This window comes from Adiantum capillus-veneris, chromosome 3 (assembly GCF_014529385.1).
Source record: "Adiantum capillus-veneris isolate H3 chromosome 3, ASM1452938v2, whole genome shotgun sequence".
NCBI lineage: Eukaryota > Viridiplantae > Streptophyta > Polypodiopsida > Polypodiales > Pteridaceae > Adiantum > Adiantum capillus-veneris.
This window is the reverse complement of record NC_140933.1, coordinates 70948422-70975697: the sequence shown is the minus strand read 5'-3', so window position 1 is coordinate 70975697 and position 27276 is coordinate 70948422. Positions and strand designations below refer to the sequence as shown.

Here is a 27276-nt window from a genome sequence, read left to right as displayed (position 1 = left end):
AAGAAACAACTCCTATCATAGACTCAATAGTCATAAGGAGTGCCAAGAGGCCTGCAAAGGTCCAATCCTGTCGATGAAGGTCTATGGTTACTCTTTTTTTTTTTGTTGGATCCTTCCATTAGTGAAGAACACTGCCCAATGGGCTACAACCTGCCCATACTAGAGAGGGCTTCATCAAAATGTGGGGAGACTCTCAATGAAAAGGTAAGATATGTACAAAGATGGATAAATCACGATATGGGAGGAGAAAATAACCACACGGGTGGGCGGCACTGCCATCTAGGTGCTCCATGAACCATGGTGAAGAAGGGCCCTGGTTCCCAAAGTTGCAGGAAGGCCTTGCGGCGCTCCCGCATGTAGTCGGAGCTGCCCTGAAGTCTGTCAAATTGTCCCCTGAGTGTATGGATCAGCTCTTGCGAGAAGTCACGTACAGTCTCTGCAGGTGGGACGAGTTAAGCCTCGAGGATGCGGAAGCATCGGATTCTCCAGATGAACCACAATGTCAGGCTACAGGTGAGCTCCCATCAACTCTCTATCCTGCTCCACTCCTAGGGTGCAAGCTATGTGGCAGGCTGTAGGATGGCGCTCTTGTATCACAATCATTCATTGACTGAAGCCATCTCAAAACGAAGTGCTGGACCAAGTTGCAACACCCCAGGTGTATTGGCTGACTGTAGAAGTGTAGGCATCAGCCGAAGGATCCGAAGCCAAACCTACTGTGCCATGGGGCAGTCCCACAGACATTGGCACTAGGTCTCAAGTGGATGGTCACAGGAGCCACAATGCACCAACCAATTCCCAACTACAGTAGCTCGGTGGGCAACTAGCCACTGGAACATGGTGACTCTCCTTGGCTGTCTGCTGATCCCACAGGTTTCCCCATAAATCTGCCAAGAACTTAGTTGTGAGACCCTCCTCCTACCAACGATCTGCTGCAGCAAGACGAGCCTCTCTCTGCGCTGTCAGTATGTGGCATCCTAGCCGGGCTGTGTACTGAAAAAAAGGGGGACCTTGGGTGACGTCCCATTGCACTCGCACTAGAGGGCGGCTTTTCCAAGCCCATAACCACTAGTGTCGTGACTCAAGAGCTGACAGGTCAGGGTCTATCACACAAGTCCTCCCATTGATGCCCACTACTCATATTGCTCAAAGCAACACTTGGCCACCTGTAGTGCCTCCGTAGTGACTCTGTGGAGGCAGCCCTCTCTCTGAACCTTAAAGAACATGTAGAGACTTGTGTCTGAGCAAGCCCTAACTCTAATGAGGACTTCCAGGTGAGTGAAAGCCCTTATCCAGCAGGGAGTTGTCGACTCAAGAGGGGTGTGCCACTCTACCGGTATAGCCTCTAGAATATCTTGACAGATGTTATGCACCCCCCTCATGTCTCGCAGCTGAAGGCTCTGAATCTCCTCTGGAATTGCTATAAATTGCAACTAGTCCCCAAAGTGCGGGCTGGACTCTCTGCCATGGGATCCTCCAAGAGGCATGAGGTCAGCTACCAATCCACTACCATGTGACCTTGTTGTGTGTTGACCAAAGGGTTCCATGTAAGTGGCTGTCTCAAGTGCTCCTCAATGCATGTGGGCTGGTGCTGCTCAAGGCCACTCCACGGCTGCTCCCAAGACTGAAGCATGCTCAAAGAAAAACAGTCCTCCTATCTCTTGATAAGGCCCACTCTGTGCAACTCTGTGAAGATCTAACGAGTGGAAGGGCTCCATGGGCTGCCCGCCTGTGGGACCTGGGCACGAATCTGATGGAGCAACTCCTTCCAGGGCTCCTCCCCTAGAAGGAGATCTTTGACAATGAGCTTCCCAAGGAGGGCTCTACTTTACCGTGCTGGGTCGATGATCCCCAACCCTCCTTGAGAGAAAGGTAAAGTAATGACCTACCCGGAAACTTTGGCTTGAGTAGACTGTGTGTCTGGTCCTGACCACAGAAAGTTCCTGATCAACCTCTCCAACTGGCTGTTGTAAGAACTTGAGAAAATCTAGCAAGATGTGATGTACCACATAGTAGCTAGCAACACCTGGTTGGCCACTATAGCCCTGCTAGAAAGAGAGAGCCGTGCCAAACTCCAATGGAGTAGTTTCCTCCTCATGGATAGGAGAGGAGTAATCTGCTGCTCTAGTGATAGATCCAAACCAACTCGACAGCCCAAGTTTTGAACTAGTGTCATTGGAGGGATGGTTATGAGCTCACTTGAAAACCAGGGAGTCCTATACAGCGTGCTTGTCCCTGATGGCAGCGACCATGTACCTACTGCCAGCCATTAGCTGACTGGCCCACCATCTCTGGAGAAGTGCCCTATGCACCCTTGGTCTTTGTGTGCTGTGCCTGACCAGCCTTTGGAGGTTGAGTCTGTGCGCGGGCTGAGTCCTCCTGCGAGCATAGGCCTTCGCAAGATTGCCCATCTGTCTGCACATGAAGCATTGGTTCGGGAGTCCCGAATACTCCACGCTCAAGTGGATGCATTCATCACTCACCCTAGGCAGAAGGACTACCTTCGGGAGACAATGTCCTGAACCAAAACGTGTACTGTAGGTATACCTGCTGCCTTGGTAGCGATTGAAGCTGCCGTCTGAGGGGTCTCCAAGAGTGTCCCAATCTTGAAACCAATCCTGGATAAAAGCGGGAGTTACTCTCTCCTCAGGCTGGGGAAGTAGATCGAAATGGGCAAAACTGCTTCCTCGACAAGGACATCAGAAATTGGGTTGAAACCATGGCGCCACAATCGAAAATGAGCCCTGGCTGCTCAAATGGCTAGCGGGCTCATTGACATGACCTTGGAAGCCATCTCGGGAGTCTCAAACTCGATCTAGTAGTAACCATGCCCAAGGAGTTGAACGTCAAGGATCTTTCCCACCTCCCCGAGAAGGCGGGACTATAGGAGACGCACACCTTGCCTCTATTGGGCCTGGTGTTGCGATAATCTTGCAGATGACAGAGGTGGCCTGAAGGCGATCCACCTCTGTTGCAAGGCTGGCCTGCTCCGTCGGCGATAGAGCAAGTCGGATGGTGGGCTCTACAGGATTGGGCGAGGAGGCTTCGTCTGAGTCCCTCGTGGGCAGAGTAGGAGCCTTCATTAGTGTGTGCTGAAGTGGAAGAGGAGCACGTGTCAATGGCGAAGGTGGCGAGTCGAAGACCGAATAGCCTGAACGGACTGCCAATAGAAAGGGGGGGGAGGGGAGGGAGGATGGGAGAGGCAGCGTAAGTGGGGGAGGAGGGCGATGGGTGCAACAGCAGTAGCGAGCGCTTCTTTGACTTGGGGTCAAGCTTCTCCCTTTACTTCTTCAGTGTGTGTGGTCACTCTTCTGAAGAAATGAGGAAGCAGCGGCAAGCCAACATGGCCAAGCAACCAATCCTCAAAAACTGTAAGGCCAGACTGAGAAGTCTGCACAACAATCTCTTTACCATGTGTTGCAGTAGTTATTGCTAGACCGCACGGACCACCACCGGATGGTGTCTTGTCCGTAGTTAGTCTCAAGAAAAGTGAATAAATGACATTGCTAGGTAATATGCTTATTGGAACCACTCTCAAAGTACCATGCATGAGAATCTGCGACACCTAATCAGCACACATCATGCAACACTGGGTCATAATTGCAATGAGTTGAAAAAGACCATTCTGCATCCTACGCAATATCTGCAAAATCTTCAACAAAAGGAGAGGCCTCGGGAACATTCATGTTAGCCTCTTCTTTTTTACCTCTTTTGCAATTAACTCAGGACATTGCTCAGTGATATGATCATTAGCCTTAATACTTGCAAAAACATTGTCTTTTGTTTCTTCTCATTCTTATCAGCAACAGCTGGAGCTTTCTACTTATTATTAGCAATAGGTGTAGATTTCTGCTTGCCAGCAGAATCAGCAAATTTACCTTTGCCTTTCTAACTAGACACAAAAGTCTGATCTGCAACATACATAATGTTCTTGTTTTGCCTTAATTTCTCTTCTTGTAGCAAAACTGAAACCAATTCCTCACATGACAGGCCAGGCCATTTGGATTCCCTTCGATCATCATAGGAAGTGTAGACACAAAGCTCTGATAAGAATCAGGAAGACCATCGAGAACAATCTACAAGCTGACTATTAGGCTCTTTGAAAATTCTTTAGGCTTTGTCAAAAAATTGTCCCTAGAGTCGCCCTCATTCATGTGCTAACTGCTTACGAAATAAGCAACATGAGCCTCATTTCTGACTTATGCTGATTTGCAAATATATCCCATGCATCTTCAGCTGTCTTGCATGAACGAATGTGTGGAATTGTAGAAGGCTTGACAGATTTTGCAATCAAGGCATGAGCTTGAGCATCTCAGTCCATAGAAAAGTTCACACAGCTTAATAACATTAGACAAGGCAATATCCACGTTTCTTTGGTTATCAATGTGAGGATGCTGTCTTTTAAAAGAGAGAACAAAACTGAACCTCTTTAATGAGGAGAAAAAACCTTTTTTCTTTTTCTTCCTGAGTAAATTTCTACTTAAATTGAATTAGAAAACCATCTCCTTCTCACCTTGCTGACCTCCAAATTGCGAATTGTTGAATCTCATATTGCACATTTTTTTTGTGTGCTTCTTTTTTCCTGTTGCATGGTCATGCATGATATTTTATTTGACATTCACATAGACCTTTAATGTAGTTTTTAACGACTAAGGATGTGGCAGGCAAAAGGCAAAGCATCTTAAGGCAATTGCAGAGAAGCTTTCTGGTTGCCCTTTCAATGGCAATGTTCCTGGCACATTGGATGAGCTCGTAAGTTTTATTTGAACCAGTAAAGTCTGTGCTTTCACCATTTTATTTCTCATCACGATGAAAGTTTTAGGTTTTTTCATTGCAAAGAATGTACTTCTTGTTTCTTTCTTTTTGGCAAGAAAAAGATCCTTCCATTAGTTAAGAAACCTGCCCAATGGACTAGAGAGGGCTCCGTCAAAATGTGGGGACATTCTCCCAATGAAAAAACAAGATATGTACAATGATGGCTAAATCAACATATGGGAGGAGGAAACAACCACATTGGTGGGTGGTACTGCCATCTAGGCACTCCATGAGCTATGGTGAAGAAGGGCCCTAGTTGCGAGAGTCGCAACGCGCGCTCCCACATGCGATCGGAGCTGCCCTGAAACCTCTCAAACTGTCCCCAAGAGTGTATGGATCAGCTCTAGCCAGATGTCATGTACAGTCTCCGCTGGTGAGATGGGTTGAGCCTTGGGTCCAGATGAGCAAAGTGTTAGGCTGTAGATGAGCTCCCAAAAATTCTCTCTTATCTTTGCTCCACTCTTAAGGTACAAGCTCTGTGGTGGGCTTGAGTCTAGGCTGGCCCAGTTGAATCACAATCATCTTGTTGACTGAAGCCATCTCAAAACGAAGTGCTAGGTCCGTGAGGGTGGACCAAGCTGCAACACTTCAAGTTTACTGACTAGATGTCGATAGTGCAGGCATCAAAATCCAAAGCCAAACCTGCTGTGCCATGGGGCGGTCCCATAGACAGCGGCGCTGTGTCTCAAGTGTATGGTCACAGGGGGTGCATACAGTAGACTCTAGAGTGGCCAGTGTGCACCAACCAACTCCCAACTGCAGTAGCTCGGTGTGCAACTAGCCAGTGAAACATAGTGACTCTCCTCGGCTGTCTGCTGTCCCATAGGCACCCCCAAAAATCTGCAAGAACTCAGTCGTGAAACCCTCCTCCTGCCAATGGTCCATTGTAGCAGGACGAGTGTCTCTTCGTACTATGAGTATCTGACATCCCAACCATTCTGTGTAATTAAAAAAGGGAGTCCCCACGTGACCGGCTAGAGTAAACGGATCCCTCCAAAACCACTCCCCCGGTTCCCATTGCACTCGCACTAGGGGGCGGCCTTCCCAAGTCCATAACTGCCAGTGTCCTGAGTCAAGATCTGATGGGTCGGTCTATCACACAGGTCCTCTCACTGATGCCCACAACTTGGATCCGTTGAAAGCAGCATTCGGCCACCTCTGGTGCGTCAATAGTAACTCTATTGAGGCGGCCCCCTCTTTGAACCTCAAAGAACATGTAACCATTCTGTGTAATTAAAAAAGGGAGTCCCCGGGTGATCGGCTAGAGTAAAAGGATCCGTCCAAAACCACTCCCCCGGTTCCCATTGCACTCGCACTAGGGGGCGGCCCTCCCAAGCCCATAACTGCCAGTGTCCCGAGTCAAGAGCTGATGGGTCGGTCTATCACACAGGTCCGCTCATTGATGCCCACAAATCGGATCCGTTGAAAGCACATTCGGCCACCTCTGGTGCATCAATAGTAACTCTATGGAGGTGGCCCCCTCTTTGAACCTCAAAGAACATGCAAACCTTTGCGTTTGAGCAAGCCCTAACTGCAATGAGTACCTCGGGTAAAGTGAAAGCCCCCATCCAATATAGAGCCTCTGGCTCAAGAGAGGTGTGTCACTCTGTGGGTATAGTACTTCTTGTTTCTTGCCCAATCTTGAATCAGTACGTATTTTGTGTCTCTTTGTTGAACTTCAGCTTTAAGTATTTAGATCTTGCATTTGTGTAGTGAAGTGTTAGGATGGACACTGTTGAAGCGATTGCAAGCGCTATAGAGGGGAAGAAAGCCCAAATCCTTGATCATTGTTACAAAGACATCAATTTCTGGAGTATCATTTTGCACATGCAGATTTGTGAGGGAGAGATCACGTTGTGCTACTACAAACCATTTTTATGTGGCACATATTTCTCGGTGGCTCTTTTCTAGTCCTTGGTTGTGGGATGGGTCACCTGAGTATGGTTTTTTGGCCAATAGTATTCTGCATAAAAAGAAAGATTTTTTTATTTTATCATTTGTCCAAAAGAGTTCGGTATGGTACTCCTATCCTATCATGATGGTCTTACGGTCCTCTGGGCTTGAGCCTTGACATATGAATCCCATCAGAAAGAACATAGTGGACTCCCCGGACTTAAGCTTCCCCTTGGAACCCCTAGTTTTGAAGATGGTCCTCTGGAAGTCTTCACCATTGGACCATTGGACAACAAAATAAGATTGCCACATACCTGTCTTCTTCCATTAATTGGGCCATTTACACACCCCTTTGCACTAGGTGAGGTTTTATGTGGGTCGATTCAGTGCAATGCAAAAATGCTTGCTAACCGACGCAAGTGCTTTCTGCATGAAGGCTTGCATCAATCTCAATACGGCTTCATTCCGCGACGTCAAATTACTGATAACCTCGCGAATGTCATCATTGGTATGGAATATGCAAAATATACTTGACAGGATGTCTTAATTATGAAGGTCGACATTGAAAAGGCATTTGATATTGTTCTTTGGGATTACATTGCGGATACCATGCAACATTTGGGCTTTTGGCCTAGGCTATCCCGTGTCGTGTTTTTCTTGTATGCACACAGTACTTCTGCAGGCTTGCTGGATGGTTCTCTCACAGAATCTGACAGTCGGTAAGGCAAGGCTGCCCTCTGAGTGCTTTGCTTTATGCGATCGCTACTCATCCCTTGTTTATGTATTTGGATTCCTTGACTTCCACTGGTAGGCTACATGGCCTGACTTTACCTTCTGGTCGGCAGTTTGCTGGTCAGGCTTATGCGGATGACTCTTTGTTCATGCATCGTAATAACTATGATGATGTACAACAGATTATGCATACTCTTCACTTGTTTGGATTGGCAATAGGTCTCAAAGTTAACTTTTGCAAATCCAAGCTATTGCCTCTGAAAGAGTGTGACTGGCATAAGATATTGTGGCCTAGGGAGATTGTTCCTCCACATGTTCTGGTTCGCCATTTGGGTTATCCGCTGGGCTAGAATGTATTGGCTATGCAGAAACTGGATAGGGTGCTCCGACGTCTGCATTCCAAGTTGAATTATTCACGTGGCCACTTCGTGTGCTTCTCAGGATTGTCCAATGCATCCTTGTGGCTTATGTGCAGTTTTACTTGCCTTTGTTATCCTAGCCTCGGTTGCGCTTGCAGTCCCTCATGTCCAATATTTTAGAGCATTTTTGGCGGACCTCGTCTAGCAAGAGGGGCCTTCGGCTTCTATCTATGGAAGCTGTGTTCTCCCAAGCGGCTTGGAGTATTTTGGACTTGAGACGTCATCTTCTGGCTTGGAAAGCTATGTTGTTGCCAGTTTTGGTGGAGCAGCAGCAACCTTGGGCTCTCATGGTCACACTTTTGTGTGCACACATTGTCACCCCTTCTTTTGGTCATTGGAAACCAACTTATTGGGATGTTGTTTTTGGGAAGCTTGAAGGACACATTTCTGGATGTGCCTTTACTTCTTCTCTAATTGTTTATTGGAAGGTTGTCACTTCGCATTTGGCTTGGGAAGGTCGACAATCCTGTGGGGGTAACTCTCTTCGCTTGGAGAGTTTGCATTGGAGCAGGGTTTTTGCTTCGACTTTGGTTCAACGGTCTCCTCGCCAAGCGTATTTTCTTTCCCAAAAAGGAATCTGTCAGGTGCATCAGGTGGTTGATGACTCGAGTTATGTTCTTTCTTTCGTTGATGCCGTCTCCCGCTTTCGGTTGGGCCTTCACTATTCTCCTCTCTGGCGGGAGATTCAAAGGATGCTTGCTGCTCATTCACCCATTCCTCCTCTGGATGTGGACTCTCGCTTCTCTAATTGGAATCTGGCTACTACTAGATTGGACTGCATCTCAGCTGCCAGTGTCTATGCCATCCTTCAGTCTGATGTATGGATTGTGCATCAGGGTAATCAGTTGTGGCCGCTTTTAGAGTCATCCTTGTGGTGGCAACACACATTGTCTCGCATTTGGCAGAGTCATCTGCCTTTGAAGGAACGTGTTTTCTTCTGGCGGTGCTTGGTGGGAGCTCTACCTGTTGGCAATGTGTTGCATGCCCGGCATATTGCGCCTTCCTGCTGCCCGAGATGCCTTGAAGCTGAGGAGACTGTGCCACACTTACTGTGGTGTTGTCGTCACTCCAGAGCCTTCATTCGGCAAGTGTCAAGTTCTCTTCGGCTGCGTTTTCCTTCCGGCTCTTTTCACAAATGATTTTGGCTTTTTGGGGTGCTTCGGTCACCGCAATCTCAGTTTGCCGTGTTCTTCACCAGGGTCAGATTTTGGACTATGTGGGCCATCTGGAACCATAGGAACTCCTTAATTTCCAGTGCACTTTTGTTGACCCCTTTCCCTATTTCAAATTATCTCTTGGTCAAGCGCTGCATTTTGCCTATGACGCTGGAGAGATCACTCTTGATACCTACAGGATTTACTTTGACTGTTTCTAGCCTTCGGAGCCTCATAGTGCTCCGTGTTTTGTATCCCTTTCTTTTCGTGGATTTCCCTCGCTTTGAGGTTTCCCACTTGTAAATTAATCAAAGCAGATTTACAAAAAAAAAGTAATGCAAATAATTGGAAAGAGTAGTACCATTTAAGTAGTACCCTAAACACAGCAAAGTCTGGCGTATTGACTAGCTGTTAACCTCAATACAGAACAGTTCAGCTCAATTAGACTAAGGATGCTGATGAGCATTGCAGCATCAGATGCTGCATTTGTAGTCACGACACTTGCGTACATTGACAAAAACACATGCACATGCGCTTGTGTGTTGCAATGGTGTGCAACCTGACCAAGCTTCTCGTATCCCCTAAGCAATAATCATTGATTTCAGACGGTGCAGGGCACTCCAAGTTTTTATAAGGATTTTGTCAAGTGTTTTAGATTTATGGTGTCTTAAGTGCCCAAATTGTTTTATAGTTGTCCGGCTCAGATTTTGTACTTCCTTAGAAAAGAAAAAATGATGATTTACATCTATTAAGGCTGGTTGTTGTTGCAGCTGAAATTACCAGGTGTGGGGCCAAAGATTGCACTATTGGTACTTTGGGTTGCTTTTGGAAAGTAAGTTGCAAGATCTACAACTTTTATGTTTGTTGTGTTTAGAAAGTTAAGATATGCAAATATGTTTTTGAAAAATATGTGCCACATAAAAATGGCTTTTTCTCTTGAACCGCATAGGAAGTTTACAAGCAAGGCTTGTAAACAGAAAAAGACACTTTGTGTCTTGAGGCTCTGAAAGGATGATCAAAATATGCTATCAATCTGAGCCATGACAAAAACTCAATTCGTAGATCTTGTTACATATGCTCAATACTCCACCCTTATAAGACCACTAATGGTCCATGGTGATCAAGTTGTCAGGCCCCCATTACGAGGAGAAGCCATGTGTGGCCCAGCCATTGTTGGGGCCCCGATTTTGAAGTCAAGCGAGGTCTACCATGCGACATGATGGTTGAAAATTGATATTTTGTGGGTTTAACTTAAGGTAGGTAGGGAAGATTGCTCGTGAGTGGTAACAACTAAAGCGTTTCTATGCGGGTTGAAAGTTATACTAGGTTCCCTAATAGGGGTCCTTGCGGGACCCTGGCCAAAGTATCCCTTGTTAGATAAGGAATATTCCATATGGTCATGAGGTTTTGTATTATATAAGCGCAACCAGAGTCAACATCATTAATCACCCAGTCAGCCAGCATCCAGCGCTTTAGCCCTTCATCTAGTATCTGTCCGTGATTGCAATCTAAGCTACACTAGAAGAGTGCACGCATTTGTAATGTGTTATTGAAATAGAAGAATCTTGTTTCTCTGGCCATTTTTCTGTGTATTATCTGTCTACTGTTTTCCTTTTAGTTTGCTGCATTGTGAGAGCCAAATGCCTTTGGGAGTACAAGAATTGGCCGAAGAAGAAGAAACATTTTCAGTAGGAGCTTTGGGCTGATGTGTGCAACGCTTGTAGCGTCCAGGCTCCATTCTTTGCACTGCAGGGAACCATGTTGTTGCTTCCCTTCTCCTAGATTTCCCTTCATCCCATCTTTCTTTCGTGCACTTGCCCTTATCCAGGTTTCTTTGAAAGAAGGTCATCATCCATGTATATTTACAGAAACAAGATACAGTCAAAAAAGGGCATGGAATGAGACTACATTGTCAGACGCAGCGGAATTGAGAGATTAGGTAGAATCAAGAAATTTACACTTTTCACGATCCTTTGTTCTTTTCTTGCGTCAATGAATGCAACTTTGTGTTGCTGATGATTTCTTTTAGATACGTCAGAGAGACTCAGAGAGATAAGGTAGAGATGTAGAGAGATAGAGAGAGGAGAAAGTGTCATAAGTTGGCAACATGGCAACCCCGAGGGGGGTCAGGCATTTAAAGACCTCAATTGGACAACTCTGCCGTGATCCAGCAAACCCTAAAAACTGCTGAGATGGCCACGTGTACAGACCAGCCTGCAAAACATGGAACTTGGTGATGTGGCAAATCTGTACGGAATTTTTGTAAAACACGGAACAGCCCAAAGGTGCAAGATTTTTGCATCAGATGCTTTTGGAAGCTCAAGCTTTTCACTTCAGTTGCTTTTGGACCAAGGGCCTATAAATATGAGCCTTGGGGGCTCACTCTGGCATTCTGGCACATGCGGAAGTAGAGATCGAGTCCACCTTTGTGAAGCAATATAAAAGAAATACCGAAAGGGGCACCAGGTTTTTGGGCCAGTGCTCTGGGAGTGGAACTCTGCCACTTTGTGTCTACCCTGTGGATCTTCTCTCTCTTTCTGTGTTCTTGTTTTGAAGTGCTAAAATGTTCCACTCTATTCCTTTCAACTCACATGTGGTGCCTTCCTGTTACAATGGTATTAGAGCTTAAGCCACTCTTTTGGCGAGCACTCTGATCCTCATCGGTATAGATAGAAAAGATGGCGCTTCTTGATTCCATCGAGTATTTCTAGTTCCTTGTCGACGAGTTCCACGACATACTCTCGAGGCACCCTCAACAGAACCTACCTATTCTACAAAGCTTCCAACAGTCTCCCAAGTACATGTTACCACCTCGGTTGCCTCAGGCTTTCCCCCCTCTGGCACTAGGAAGTGCAAGGGCTTCTTCCCGACAAGCTACACAATCTTCTATTCGGTCGGGGGAGTTTTCAGAAATATGGTCGCACCATCTGATTTTTACCCGGTGCCACTCCTGTGCCACCGCCCTTGCCAGCACCTTCCCCACCTCCACTTGGGTAAAATGGTTGGAGCCTGTATGCCTACCCCTATTATCCACCTCTAGGACAGATACTAAATCAGCCTAAAGACTTCAAAGATGGTGGATCTACGGTAAAATTTTTCACTTTTTTGGGAGTGGAAAACTGGCAGAAAGTTTTTTAGTTCTTGCAGCAATTTGACAATATCTATGCATTAGGGAACTACATAGAAGAATCCAAAATCTCTCGAACCGCCACTTTTCTCAAAGACAATGCTATGCAATGATGGAGTTCTATAGCTACCAAGCCTCATGCTCCAAGGACTTGGCAAGCTTTCAAGAATACTGTTGCCCGAAGTTACATGACCTCCTTGTTTGAAGTGCAGCATTTGTCAGAATGGGGTAGCTTGAAAATGCTGGCCACAGAAACTATGGAAGTCTACAACCAGACGTTTGTAGACATCTACCTCCCAATGTCTTTCTTCAAGATGATAACCTTGAAGGACCAATGTGAGCGCTACACCATACGATTTCCATCACCACTACAAGAATATTGTTTTTTCAATCAAGTCTCGACAATCCAAGAGCTCGTGTTCATGCTGCGGTTTGCTACAAACTCATGAAGAGAAGACTAGAATTTACAACTGACGATCAACCGGTAACTACACAGAATCCTAGACAACAATGCACAAATTCTTGAGATTCTCGTGACACTTTGACTCAACCTACACGACCTCGTTTGACTACCCGCCAACGAGAAACTCTGCAACAAGAAGGCAAGTGCTTCGAATGTTTCCAGACAGGGCACACTTCCTGCGCCTGAGCTCACAAAGGTGATAAACTTCTAGAGCAAACTCCCAACAAGAAAGCGAGAACATTAGTAGGACTTGTTCGAAATATTTATGGCATCTTTGTACCCAATGGTTCCAAAGAATTATGCAGAGCCTATGGAAAGATTCGTGGCCACAAAGCCCTTATCTTCTTTGATCCAAGAGCCACCAGAAACCTCATCCACCCAGAGTTGTGTAGCAGGTTACAGTGTCACACAACATGGACAACAATTACAACTGGCTTTGGATAGCGGCTACAGCTAGCCTTGGATTCACACTTTATGGACTCTTGCTTGGGCAATGACACGTGATAGACAGAAGGAGTGGTGGACGAAGGCGAGGGTGGTCTAGACCGGACTAGATTAGATGAGTCTAGACCAATAAAATATACCAAGGCAAGAAACTAGACCTTCTAGCTCCTCGACCATGTAAACTTAGCAACAGAGTGAGACTTCAGTTAAGGCCCCACTGAACGTGCCAAAAATGAGAGCATTTGTAGCAAGAAATCTAGGTTGTGCTCTCTACTATGGATACTCCTCAATGCAATATGCAAGAAATTTCACTCCAAACATAGAACAAACACTGGAGAGCAATATGGAACAAAGCAAGACTCAGAATGACACAACAATAGACTCCAACCCAATGGAGGCTCGACTATACGCAAAGAACCAATACAGACTTCGGCTTGTAGCACACTTGGCTCCAAGCCAAGGACCCACAGGTACAATGGGGGTGTCGAGGCTCCAACTGTGTCAGGAGAGTGCAGGTGTGTAAGTGGTAGACTGTAACACAAGATTCTAGACTTAAATGACCATAGAAATCCTCAAAATCAACTGAGCATATATACAAAACATAATGGGCAGCCAATGGCTAACACAAATAGCTATGATAACACAACTATGCCTATCTCCGAAGTGTGGTGGCCAGTGAACTAGCCACGGTGTCCTCTCGATCAAGCTTGGTCTAGTTCACTCTCGCCCTTGTGCAACTTGGTCTCGTCCGTTCTTGTCTGGCCTTGTCTTGTCTGGTCTACTCTAGTCTAGTCTAAACTAGTGTAGTTGAGCTTGGTCTAGTGGGTCTAGTTTTCCCAGCAAGTTCAAGGGTCTTCTTGCCCATAGGTTGGGTGGATTTGTTGCTACTGCACGACTCATACAAGGCAGTCTAACGACTAACCGAGCCCCTTGAGGAGTCCTTCGCAATACTACCACAAAAATCGGTACAAGCTGGGCATGTGGACAAGCTATTAACTCCTATTTCTAGGGTTTAGGACAGCCTAGGAAGTGTTCTTGCACCCTTGTGAGCCTTTACACAGGATGTGCATGTCGAAGCACTTTAGATTAGTTGCATACCCTCTGACAGCACATGAGCACAACCAATGTCTGCTAGGTGTAGGCACTTGGGAGTGTTCACATATAGATCATTAGTACCCAGCCTAGGTAGTTCACCGCATATGAAGCACCTCTTATTAGTAGCTCATCAACTTATTAACAAGTGACATATTAGCATCATTTTACAAGTCCTGGGTGCCTTCTGGCCTTGCTACTGCTCGACCTGGCTTTCAAGGGCTATATAAGCAGCCCTAGGCTTCCATTTGCAAAGTAAGTTCAGTACCCGTTAAGTATCAGTCCTACCTCCAATACCTCAGCCCTTTGGCGTTTCCAGCCATTAAAACCCCTAGCGTTTTTGCAACCCAGACTCAGCCATCAACGTTTTTTCAGCCATCATCCCATTGCCAGCTTTAGTAGCAGAATCAGCCCAGCGTTTTCAGATTCCAACCCTAGCTTCATCGCCAGAAAAGTGCACATTTCAATCCAAGCATCAAATCATCCCTAGCTTTTTCAGCTTTCAGCCTAGGTACCAGATCAGCCCCAATGTTTTCAATTTTCAGCCCTTAGCCTCCCAGATCCAAGCACCTACAGCAAGATCCCGTTAGCATCTTAGCATCTAGGATCATTGTATCAGCATTTGTGCAATCTAAAGCAAATACCTCTCTAGGGATAGAAAGGGAGGGTTGGGACCCCATTTGGTGTTAAGTCTCCTGTCTCTCTCTCTTTCACTCATAGTATCATTCTCTCTTCTCTCTCTCTAGTCCTTGCACATCTCTCATCAAGTAAAAGCAACTCTCTCATTGAGTAAAAGGAACCTTGAGTATGCAGTGAGCACTCATCCGGAGCATTCACCATTAATCATCCCTATTGCACATTACAGGTCCGAGGCACTCCAATTACAAAATCCATAGAGATGCTAGTCCATTTCTTATCAGGTGACATGAATTTGTAGAGGATGGAGTAGTCTAGTGTCACAAACGGGAGCGCACACCATAGTTACCCGGATGGGAAATTGGAATGGGGAACGGCAACATGCATGAAATGCCATTCCCTGTTTCGGATACTCACGTCTGAAAACACAGAACAGGGATCCAGAACGGGAAATTGGGATGGGAATGGGGAACGAAGACCTGAAAATGGCCATTCCTGTAACTATGGCGCACACGAATAATCAACAAGCTGAACATAAATAAACTCTCAACCAAAAGAGACGAGGGAGAAGATCGACACAGTATTTGGGACCAGAAGATGGGTTGGTCCCTCCTTAAAGAGAATCTTTGTTTTACAAGCACAAGAACCGGAGTAACCCCTCGGTTCTAAATTCTTGGACTCGATGGTCAATTCCTTACCGTGCAGGAAATTCTTGAGAGACGAACTCTCGATTCCGTTTCTGTCTGTACCTAGAGCGTGAAGCCGCACAGATCGTTCCTAATTCCATTCTGGAATCCCTGAGCATAGGCCGAGGCCTCCTTGCTCCTTCTCCGTGACGGAGTACCTACAAAAGAACAAACACGAAACAACAACTTATATAGTGAATTCACAATCGGTACCTGTTGGTCCAAGTGCGGAAAAGTGAACTTCGCGTATTGGCTTTGTACGATCACTTACAGACTCCCGACAGAGACGCTCCTTGCTGCTAGCGTTGGTGAAATTGGGAAGCTGAGAGAGAGCGTGGGCTGCTTTTATGGACACTTGTACCCTCGGCAGGGATAGCCAATACGACGGCGGCCCGAATAGCTGCAGGAGGTAGCGCTGGAGGAGGAGGGAGATTGGCGGCAAAATTTGTTGCGCAAGAGAGAGAAGGATGGTAAGTTTTATTTCAGCCTCATAACGAGCGCTAAGTATTTTTGTTGGAGCTTTGTTTTAGGATGCTACACAGGCACATCCCAGGCGTCTTCGAATGCAGTCCTCAGGCACGGATGGAATGCAAACACAGATTCCTCGTGGGAAAGCATCTGCTGTTCCCGAAAACCACTTAAAAATAATCTGCTTTTTAGAAAATCCTTCTCAGAACCCATCTTTATTCTTGTGCTTGCGTCTTTACGCGTATTCCTTTTTCTAGTTTGATTTCTTGCCAGACCAATGGAATATTCCCTTTCCGATGCGCCCATCACCTATGATGTGACGCATCAAGAGTTCCTGATGGCTTTCAATAATTCCAGTAGATCTATAGTTCCTAATCTTTACAATTCAAGTGCACATATTTAAATATCCTAATTTCAATAAATAAAAATTACTAAAAAAAAAAGAAAATAGTCCATTTAGCAATATCTAGCACTGCGTTGACGTTGCGCTTTATTGAGCTGACGTTGCACGTATTCTCGCACATACTTCTCAACAAAAGCTTATATGTGTGACCAATAGAAGTTCCGGCTTACCAAGGCCAAAGTGTCCGGGCGAGCACCTTAGAGATCATGATGCCAAATTTTCAATGCATGGATGATTGCCAACAATTCCTTCTCCTGTGTGGAGTAACGGGTTTGTGTGTTCGTGAGCTTGCGACTTTCAAATGCTACAGGTTGGCTCTCTTGATAGAGAACAACACCCATCGCCTAATCACTAGCATCTGTTTCCACCACAAAGGGTTTGTTCGGATCCACTATCAACAACATCGGTGGAGATGTAACAAGTTGCTGCAATGTTTGAAAACATTTGATTGAGCTCGTGGTAGATGAACTACCACTACCCTTTTTTCTTTTAACGTCCTTTAGCAAACACATATAAGGGTTCAACAATCTTGGTGTAGTCTTTGATGAATTCTTGAAAAATACGACGAAACCTAGGAAGATTTCACTTGCCATATGGTGTGTAAAACAAGCCACTGTAGGATCACTCTTACCTTCTCGGGATCAATCTGGATGCCATCAAATACGTAAGACAAGGCGAAGGTGTTGCAGATGTTCCTCAAGTGTCCCCCGACTATAAATAAGCATGTCGTCGAGGAACGTGACAACCCACTTTCCCAGATACAGATGAAAGAGATCATTCATCATTTGCCCGAAAGTTGCGGGAGCGTTGATCAATCCAAAAGGTAATCTACGCAGAAATGCATCCCGTCGCCCTTTTTAGCAAGAAGAACTGGAGTGCCCCTTGGAGGCTTACTAGGATCAATAAAACCTTTTGCAAGATAGGCTTGTAGCTACTGTCACAAGACGGGCACCACGTGCCAATAGAAAAGAACAGACTGAACAAACTATTAGCACTCCAATAACAACCGAACTGAAAGAGAGAGACAACATGCGACACGGAGTGGCGGAATTCCACCCCAGAGAGTATTGGCCCCAAACCTTGGCACCCCTTTCGGTATTTCTTTATATTACTTAAACTCAGTACAATGCCGGTACTCCAGACTCTGCACCTTCTCTATGAATGAGCCCTTACACATATTTAAAGGCCCTAGGCCCCAAAAGCAGTTTTTCATGAAAAGCCTTCAAACTTAAAAGCTTCTGGTCCAAAAGCAATGTCAAAAAGCTGCCAGTGTAAATCACGAAAATCTGTACAACTGTCAGCGCAAAACGTGAAAATGCGTACAGCCTGCCACGTCATCATGCTAGCGCAATTTTCGAAAATCTACCACATCATCAACAGCCACGCAATTTTCGAAAATCTATTGTTGCTTCTGCTTCTTCTAGGGTTTAGGTCCCTCGGTTGGTAGCTCCGTTCTTCAGTAGGTCGACACGTTAGCAATTTGTTACATCTCCCCTTCTTGAAAGAGAGTATTCGTCCGCGATTACAGCATATCTGCAAAACAACTCAAGTTAGCTCAAAAATTTCCGAGGGTCATTCCGAGGGATATTCCAAGGGACAATCAGTTTGCTCTTTTTGTTAAGGAGTTAGCTTCTCTTTTCGGATCTTTTTATCAAGGAGTTAGCTTCTCCTTTCGACTCTTTTGATCAAGGAGTTAGCTTCTCCTTTCGTCCAGATCGGACCTCTTGATGTTCCGGTGTAGTAAAATTAGCCATCACACCCAGACCGTACTGATCTTCCACGAGTGTCTTGATGCACTATAATTACATACCCAGGCAATCTCATCCAATTAGGAATATTCAGTAATTGGCACATCACAATGCAACACAAATGCTCACATATGCATGTTACAAGGCACAGAAACATAAAACCGCCGATGAACACTCCCCCCGCAAATAACCATCCAGGTTCGGGCCATGAGCTGTTCAACGACTCCCTCATCACTCCTCCCGCAAATAACCTAAAAAGGTCCGGGTGTAGCAGGCTAAATTGTCACTTTCACAGGACACACAATTAGTATAGTTGGTCTGGTCTGGTTCACACTGGACAGACTCTCTTGGCTGGGCAGTGACACGTGGCAGGGGTACGGATGGTGGTCTAGTGGACATCGTGGCCAGGTTACCACCACCACTCAGTTTGGAGATAGATTAGGAGATAGATTAGGTGGCTGACATTTATGAGCCGTTGGTGGATCTTCTTCATATATGGTCCAGCATCGCCGTCTAGAGTAACGAGTCTGTACACACAACACGTCTGCACCATCCTTGCACATCTGAGCCTCGACACCCCATTGTACCCGTGAGTCCTTGGTTGGAGCTGAGTATGCTGCCACACCAGAGTCTATATCGGTTCTTTGAGATAGTCGAGTTCATATGTTCTGGTTTGTTGCTATTGCTGTGTCTCTGTGTTGATCAGCTGTTATCTATTGTTTCCTTTGTTTTCATTCTGTTTTGAGTGAGATGTCACGCACATTGCACTGAGGAGCACCCACTGTAGAGAGCACGGCACACTATCTGCGCTACAGGTGCTCTCATTTTTGACACGCCTGGTGGGATCTCAACTAAAGTCTCACTCTCTGTTGAGGTACAAATCAAGAATCTAGCTAGTTTTTACCTAGCTTCGGCTACTTTGCCTTGCGCCGTGCAGCCTGTTGGTCTGGTCCTCTCTCGCCCTGGTCCAGTTCTCTCTCGTCCTGGTCCAACTGGTCTGGTCCTCTCTCCCTGGTCCAACCAACTCTCGTTCTGGTCTATGCCTTCCTCGTCCCTGGTCTAGTCCTTCCTCGTCACTGGTCTAGCCTGGGGTCTTGTCACTTGCCCTGGTCTAGTTGAGTCTAGACTTGTGTTCAACGAGTGTAAGGTCTTCTTGCCCAAAGCTTGGTTGGGTTTGTGGTCGCTGCGTGACACATACAAGGCGGTCATTAGAGCGTCAAAGCTCACTACTGAGTCCTCTGAAGTACTACAACAGAAGACCACCCTTGGTACCTAGTAGAAGTCCACCAACCTCATCACCCATACCTCCACATACGGCATTATCCATTCCTCCATCCAGCTCCACATCTTCCAGGTCACCTTCCCCAATAAAGCTCTCTCCTATTTTGTTACAGCAGGCTATTAAACAACGGGCTCTTGAGCAAGAGGCCATGGAGTCGTTGACCAATGTTTTGTCCAAGGTAAACATCAAGTTTCCTACCTTCAAGGGACTCTCCTCAGAAGATGCAGACGACCATGCAAGGAGGTTTGTATCTCTCTGTAGAGGTCGTGGTCTTAATAGAGAAGACGCTTATTTGGTACTCTCCCCATCTACCTTGGATGGCTTGGCAGACAAGTGGTACAACCAATTCGCAGAGAACCATTTTGCAACTTGGGCAGCTTTAAAACAACAGTTCTGTGTAGCATTCAGGCCAGGTGACTACCAGGAAAAGGTTTTGGATGAGTTCGCCAACATGGTGCTCCAACCAAAGGAGACTTTTACAGAACTCATGACTGAAACCAAGTCTCTGGTCGCCAAGCTTCCACAACCACCAGGTGAGTTCATGGTCAAGAAATGGGTAGAGAAGGCGTTTCCAAACACTTCTCAACAAAAATTGAGAGAGAATCTCCGACTTGATGCCACCTTGGATGAGTTTGTTGCGGCTGCTACTAGGATAGAGGGGACAAGAAAGCTGTTTATCGACTCTTCTCAGGTAGAGATTGCCTCTGTACTCTGACCCTTTGACTTCCTTACGTAGGTAACTTGAAGCCCTAAAACTACAACGCACTCTTCAAGAGGAATCTCTCTTAGACAGGAGAAGCCCCCACATCACGAGGCTTTGGATCAAATCAAGAGACAGCTAGAAGAGCTTCGGTCTCAGCAGGAGACTAAAGCTATGGTATGGTGCAGCTCGTGTCGCTCTCTAGGACACCCTCCACAGGACTGTTCCCTTTGGGCTTATTGCCACTTCTGCAAATAGTCTGGGCATGAGGACAAGGATTGCTACTACCTCAAGGGATTGCGACAAATACAACAAAGTCTTGGTCCTACTCTTCAACAAGGGCCAGCACTTGCATCCAACATGGTTTCTCCCTGTGGTCATCCACACCACATGCCACCTTTATTGTCAGCCCCTCCTATGCAAGGTATGCAGAACACTTTTCCCTCTCAGAGCTTTTATCACACCCATGCTCCCTCCCCACCTCACAGCTTCTATGCCTCCACCTCCAACTCCATGCACCAGGAGGAAGGACCACCTCGTCCTTCGACTCGTCCATTGAATCGGCCCATTTTGTGCTACAGATGCGGGGAATATGGTCATTACCAAAGCAAATGCCCTCTGCCCGAAGGGTCCCCTCCTTGTTGTCATTGCCCTGAAATGAAGGATCACTATAGTAAAAATTGTTCTAAACTTCGTGCATCCACGGTTGCGAACCCATGTCAAAGCCAAAATGAGTTTACCTTTCCCAAGCTCAATTTGATAGCAGTTAGCACCACTCCTTAACCACCTCCTTCCGCCCATGTGGTTACCACTCAAGAGAAGTTGCAGTTGGTAGAGGAGCCAGCGGGCGTCCTCACCCGAGCCCAGAGAGCCGCTCTCGGTCTTAGCATTCCAGCAAGTTCAACTCCCCCACACATTCTCACACCAGTGGATACCCTGCCTTCAGCTGTTAACGAGCCATCCCCCAGTGCCAAGAAAGAATCCAAGTCTTTGTTCTCTGATATTGATGAAGCTTTCTTGGAAGCAGTTTCCGATCTACAAAAGATCAAGGTACCAGAGAAACCACTGGTAGAACAGGAAAAGCTTACAGCAGAGACAGTCTTGAAGGACACCTTCCAACAAGTGTCCCTCTATGACATGCTGCGACTAGGTGCGAGTTTTAGAAGTGACACCCTTGCTGCTATTCAATCACTTTACCCCAGAGCAAGTCCTAGTGGCGGGCACCTCCCAATGCGACCATCAGAGTCCTATATGATATCCAATCCCGCTGCTCCCCTCACTGATTATAGAAGCCCTCGCCTGACAGTGTCAGTCTTGGGGCAACAATTTTCAGGAGTAATTGTGGATGGTGGATCTGACATCAATATGATGCCTGAGTTCACTATGATGGCTTTAGGCCTGCAGCCTACTCAACCTGCACCCTTCACAGTCACATTGGCTGACCAGAGGACAGTATACCGTTTGGGCATAGTGGAAAAGGTGCCTCTGTAGGTACAAGATTTCACTTTTAGTTTGGATTTTGTTGTGATTCGTCTTCCATAGGTGGAGGGCGGATTTCCCTTGCTCATCGGTAGACCATGGCTGCGACACACTAAAGCACTTCATGATTGGGGAAACGATGCCATGTGGATACATACTCCTGGCTCCCCGATGCAACCCATTCGCCTAGAAGGAGGCATGGATCCCGTCGTGCAACATAGTTCTTTGTCCCTAGCAACCAGCCTTGAATTGGAACAGCCTACTCCACCTGACGGGTCAGACGAGGTTCTGTTGGAGTGGTTGGATGCTACCAAATCTATGCCTTGTTATGGAGTCTCTATTCACTCTTTGCCTGAAGGTACAACCTCTTCCAATGTTTCCACAGTAACTAAACCTAATGAGCCACCTGAGCCAGCTCAAAGGTTGAAGGTCACAAAAGCTACTCCTGATGCGCCCTTGGTGGAAAGCCTTTGAATTTGGCGAGCCTATGAAGAAGCATAGAAACGGGAAGAAATCTCCTCTACAGGAGTTCACCCCCCCTCAAATATCAGCCCCATTGGTGTTTGCTTCTCCGACCAGAACAAAGCTCTCTTCTGTGTCTAGCAAACTCCCTTCACAGAGCAGGTCCTGCTTGATGAATTCCCAGCTGCTGATGTTTGTCTTGCTCATAATAGTTCTCTCTGTCCTCAACCTGCACTTTGCTCATAATGGTTTGCTCCTTCCTCGCCCTTACACAACCTTCAACTCGTCCCCTCTTCCAAATTGGTCCCCCCAACTCGCCCCTCCCCCACCCCTCTCCCAACTCGTCCCCCCTCTCTCCCAACTCGCCCCAACCCATCCCCTCCCTTTGCTCTCGCCCCTACCCACCCCCTCACACCCTCTCGCCTCTATCCACCCCCACACACCCTCTCGCCCCTACGCACCCCCTCCCTTACCCTCGCCCCTACCCTTCCCCCCTCACCCCTACCCACTTAATCTCCCCCTCTCACCCCTATCTAGTCCCCTGGCCTCCCTACCCACTCACCCTCGCCCCCTAACCGCCCCTAGTTCCCCTCACAGCCCTCGCCCCTAGTCCCTCCTCCTCGTCCCCCCCTCACCACCCCTCACCCCCCTCTCTCCCTCTCGCCCCTACCCTCCCATTCACACCCCCTTGCCCCCCCTCACCACCCCTCGACCCTACCCTCCCCTTCACACCGCCTCGCCCCCCCCTCACCAACCCTCGCCCCCTACTCACTCTCGCCCCTTACCCACTCACCCTCGCCCCCTACCCGCCCCTAGTTCCCCCTCACAGCCCTCGCCCCTAGTCCCTCCCCCTCGCCCCCCCCTCACCAGCCCTCGTCCCCCTCACACCCCCTCGTCGCGTCTCCTTCATCGCGCACTCCCTGCTTCCTCTTCATTTTTTCGTCATTCCATCATTTGGAGGTCCCCGGGGAGCTGCAGCTTCTGCCGTAGGGATGAAGGGCTTGCAGTAGCTAGCAAGCCCTCGAGTGAGCCGGTGCCGTAGACGTATCGTAGGGCCAGAGGCTTCTTGCTACGAAGGTCGATAACTATGGCACCTTAGGGGCGCGGGGAGAACCTACATTGTATTTGTGTCCAGTAAGGAATCCAATATCGATCATTTATTTGTTTGTAGAGTGTGAGTAGTGGGCGCCTCGCGCTGTCGGTAAGTATTGTGTGATAGAATGCCAACGACATAAAAGGGGAGAGCAGGTTTTTGTACAAGCTGAAGAGCCTTTTGGCTATTTCCTTGTGGCTTTCAAGCATTCACCTGGTTGCCATCCTTTTGCTATGAAGGCTTTTTGTTTCTGCCATCATGATGGAGCTTAACCTTATTTGCGGTGTTACTCAAGCTTCTAGTCATCCCTATTTTCAGAAAGAGTGTTGTTGCAAAGAGTTTGCAAGGTTCATCTGCAAGCATGGACCATATCATTTTCCTCTCACTATGGTTATGAGGATAAAGATGCACTGAATCCAAACCGAGCATATCTCTTTGCTATGGAGCCTCATTCTGTTTTGCCAATTGGGATTCGTGGACTATGTAGTCATACTGGGGTCCTGCCTATTCTAGGCTTAAGGCATTTGCAAGCAGTGTAGTATTTTTAACTCCACTTTTGAGGCATGTAAGGTCATAGTTGGGCCTAGCACCTGCTTCACGAAAGATGTAAGGATGAGGTACCTAGTGGTTTTCTTTCACAGTTTTTCGATATTCCTCTCACCGAGACGGTGAGCGGTCTTGTGGCGGGCAACCTGTAGCAGGCTACAGTGTCACTTTCACAGGACACACAATTAGTACAATTGGTCTGGTCTGGTTCACACTAGACGGACTCTCTGGGCTGGGCAGTGACACGTGGCAGGGATACGGACGGTAGTCTAGTGGACATCGTGGCCATGTCACCACCACCACTCAGTTTGGAGATAGACTTAGGTGGCTGACATTTATGAGCCGTTGGTGGATCTTCTTCATATATGGTCCAGCGTCGTCGTCTAGAGTAGGAATCTATACACACAGCATGTCTGCACCATCCCTAGACATTTGAGCCTTGACACCCCATTGTACCCGTGAGTCCTCGGCTGGAGCTGAGTGTGCTGCCATGCCAGAGTCTGTATCGGTTCTTTGAGAGAGTTCATATATTCTGGTTTGTTGCTGTTGCTGTGTCCTGTGTTGATCAACTGTTATCTATTGTTTCCTTTGTTTTCATTCTGTTTTGAGTGAGATGTCACGCACATTGCCCCGAGGAGCACCCACTGTAGAGAGCACGACAACACTATCCGTGCTACACCGGGCCATGAGATATAGAGGTCTTTTACAACCAAATGTCCCCCAGACCGCAGCCTGCGTCAATTGGTGCTGAGAGTAACCACTGCTCAGACTTTTTAATACTCCCCCCGTAAATAACCATACAGGTCCGGGCCATGAGTAAAACAACAACAATACTCCCCCCGTAAATAACCACAAGGGTCCGAGCCATGAGTAAAAACAACACTTTTCAATCATTCAATACTCCCCCCGCAAATAACCACAAGGCCGGGCCATGAGTATGAACAAGCATTGTCAAACATCATTTCTCACTACTCCACCCAAGAGTACAATCAACAATCATTGAAACCAATATTAAATCTAGAGTCAAACAATTCAAATCAGCACCAAGACAGGTTCAAAACAGATACCATCCATTTCAAACAATTTCCAAACAGGATCACCAAACAAGTCCTCAAATAGATTTCAAACTTAAAAAGCAATCTCGACATCAGTGGAGCTCGAAAAGTCGACTGACTTTCCATCTTAAAACCCGCACCAAAAAAATTAGGGTTAGGTTCATTCGATAGGGTCCATCAGCTCTTGGACAAACAGTGTTTCTTTGGCGGCGATGGTAGTCCCAAGATAGCAATCGCACTAAACCTCCAAGGTCATCTGCTCGTGAAGAGACATCTATTGAGAGATGTCGAGAAATTTCAAGTTATAAGCTGCTAGGGTTTCCATGGGAAGCATTTCAGGATACCCCACTCTGCCAGAAGTTGCACTCCAAAGGAAGATGTCAGAAACCATATAACTTTGGGTAATTTTTTTCCCCCCCCCCTTGAAAGCTTGCCAAGTCCTCGGAAGTGTGCGGCTTGGTAGCTATAGACATTTGCATGGTACTGTCTCTGAGAAAAACAGCAGCTCGAAACAAATCTTGGATCTTTCTCTTGCAAGTGATCATAATGGCTTTTGCCCTGTAAGACACAGCGATGAAGACGGGAGCGTGCCTGATGCGCGATGAAGTAAGGGTGGTAGTGCCTAATAAGTCCGGGGTCGGGGCCAGAAGATACATCACATAAAATTCCAATCAAATAAAATTCCTATAGCTCAGTCTCCTCTTATGTAGGAATGGCTAATAAGTCCGGGGTCGGGGCCAGAAGATGCATCAAATAAAATTCCAATCAAATAAAATTCCTATAGCTCTGTCTGCTCTTATGTAGGACCGGTATGCTTTTAGAAAAGCACACGCCTGATGCTCTTATACCACTATCACAAGACGTATACCACGTGCCAATAGAAAAGAACAGACTGAACAGACTTTTAGCACTTCAATAACAACTGAACTGAAAGAGAGAGACGATACGCGACACGGAGTGGCGGAATTCCACCCTAGAGAGTATTGGCCCCAAACCTTGGCGCCCCTTTCCGTCTTTCTTGAACTCAGTACAATGCCGGTACTCCAGACTCTGCACCTTCTCCAGGAAGCATGCCGAAGAATGAGCCCTTAGCACATATTTAAAGGCCCTAGGCCCCAAAAGCAGTTTTTCATGAAAAGCCTTCAAACTTAAAAGCTTCTGGTCCAAAAGCAATGCCAAAAAGCTGCCAGTGTAAATCACGGAAATCCGTACAGCAGTCAGCGCAAAACGCGGAAATGCATACAGCCTGCCACGTCATCATGCCGGCGCAATTTTTGAAAATCTGCCACGTCATTAATAGCCACGCAATTTTCGGAAATCTGTTGGTTCTTCTTCTGTTGCTTCTGCTTCTTCTAGGGTTTAGGCTCCTCGGGCGGTAGCTCTGTTCTTCAGTAGGTCAGACACGTCAGCAGTTTGTTACAGCTACCTAGTGATCTCATCTTCCTCTTTCGGGTTGAACCTATAAGGTTACCAAGAGACGGGCTATCGAGCAAAAGCTCTATCTTGTGATCAAGGTTGGGCCCACAAGGCGGTGGAAGCCCATCTGGTAAAGCTGATGAAAACACGTCAGTAAACTTTGTTAAAACAGAATCTAAATATCCTTTAATAATAGCATCACGATGAGACAAAGGAACATCATGCTCAGACGAAAGAACATTAACATTTGATCCTATTGAATGACAACAAAAATAAAAATCAACGTTGGAATCCTTGACAAAGCAAATTGAGACTTCAACAGCAGGCTGCAAGATCGTGACACCATGTATCAACTCTTTGGCTGAAATAAGGTTTCCGTAAGACTTGGTGGTCCTCGAGGATGGAGAACCCTCCACCACATGATACACACCATCAAGCTCAAAAAATATAGTATGAGATGCATAATCTACCGACAGAGAAGCTCTCTTGTTGTAGAACCACGACATGCCTAGAATAACGTCTACACGGTGTAAACTCATTACGCGGAAGTCAAAAGACTTTGGGATAGTGTTGAATACGGAGGTCGATTTGTGGCACGACGTCAGTCCATCGATCGAAAGCTCGACTTTCCACGTATCGGATTGAGTAGGATCGATCTGCGGAAACGGTCTGGAGCTTAAGACCTTGAACCATATGAGAGAAAATAAAATTGTGAGTAGAGCCATTGTCAAATAAAACTGTTACTTTCACGCGGAGAAGATCATGCGGACCAAACGCGTTCTTATTGACATGACAACCCGGGCATGTAGGTGCATTAACATGAAAAATCTCTCAATTAGAACAAGACAAGGACAAAGTACTTGGTTCATCGATGATATTTACCGAAGTCTTTGTGGTTGCGGAGGTGCTTGAAATATTTCTTCGTTTTGGGCAATCCTTGTTGCACGAAAGTGGTCGGTCTGATGGCAATCATAGCATTGATTCTTCTTTTGTTCCTCGGCGTGAGAAGCTTTGCCTTTGCCATTCACCTTGAATCTCTTCCGCGGAGGTGCAATTGACTGATCAGAGGCTACTGATGTAGCAAAGTGCTCAAATTTTGATGTAGAGGTGCCGTGGTTAGAGGTCTCGCCCCACCCCCGGGCTACTCCCAGAATGGCCAAGGT

At 46.7% G+C, this 27276-nt stretch overlaps 1 protein-coding gene across 4 annotated transcripts in view; it reads left to right on the top strand.

The window, feature by feature from the left end:
- LOC147461075 (uncharacterized) overlaps positions 1-27276 on the top strand; it is a 130278-nt gene that overhangs the window by 78539 nt on the left and 24463 nt on the right. For all 4 annotated transcript variants that reach the window (XM_086508704.1, XM_086508703.1, XM_086508702.1 and 1 more), the window contains exons 4-5: positions 4665-4752; positions 9784-9845. In XM_086508704.1, the coding sequence (XP_086364830.1) occupies positions 4665-4752; positions 9784-9845 (150 nt within the window). The remainder of the gene's footprint in view (positions 1-4664; positions 4753-9783; positions 9846-27276) is intronic.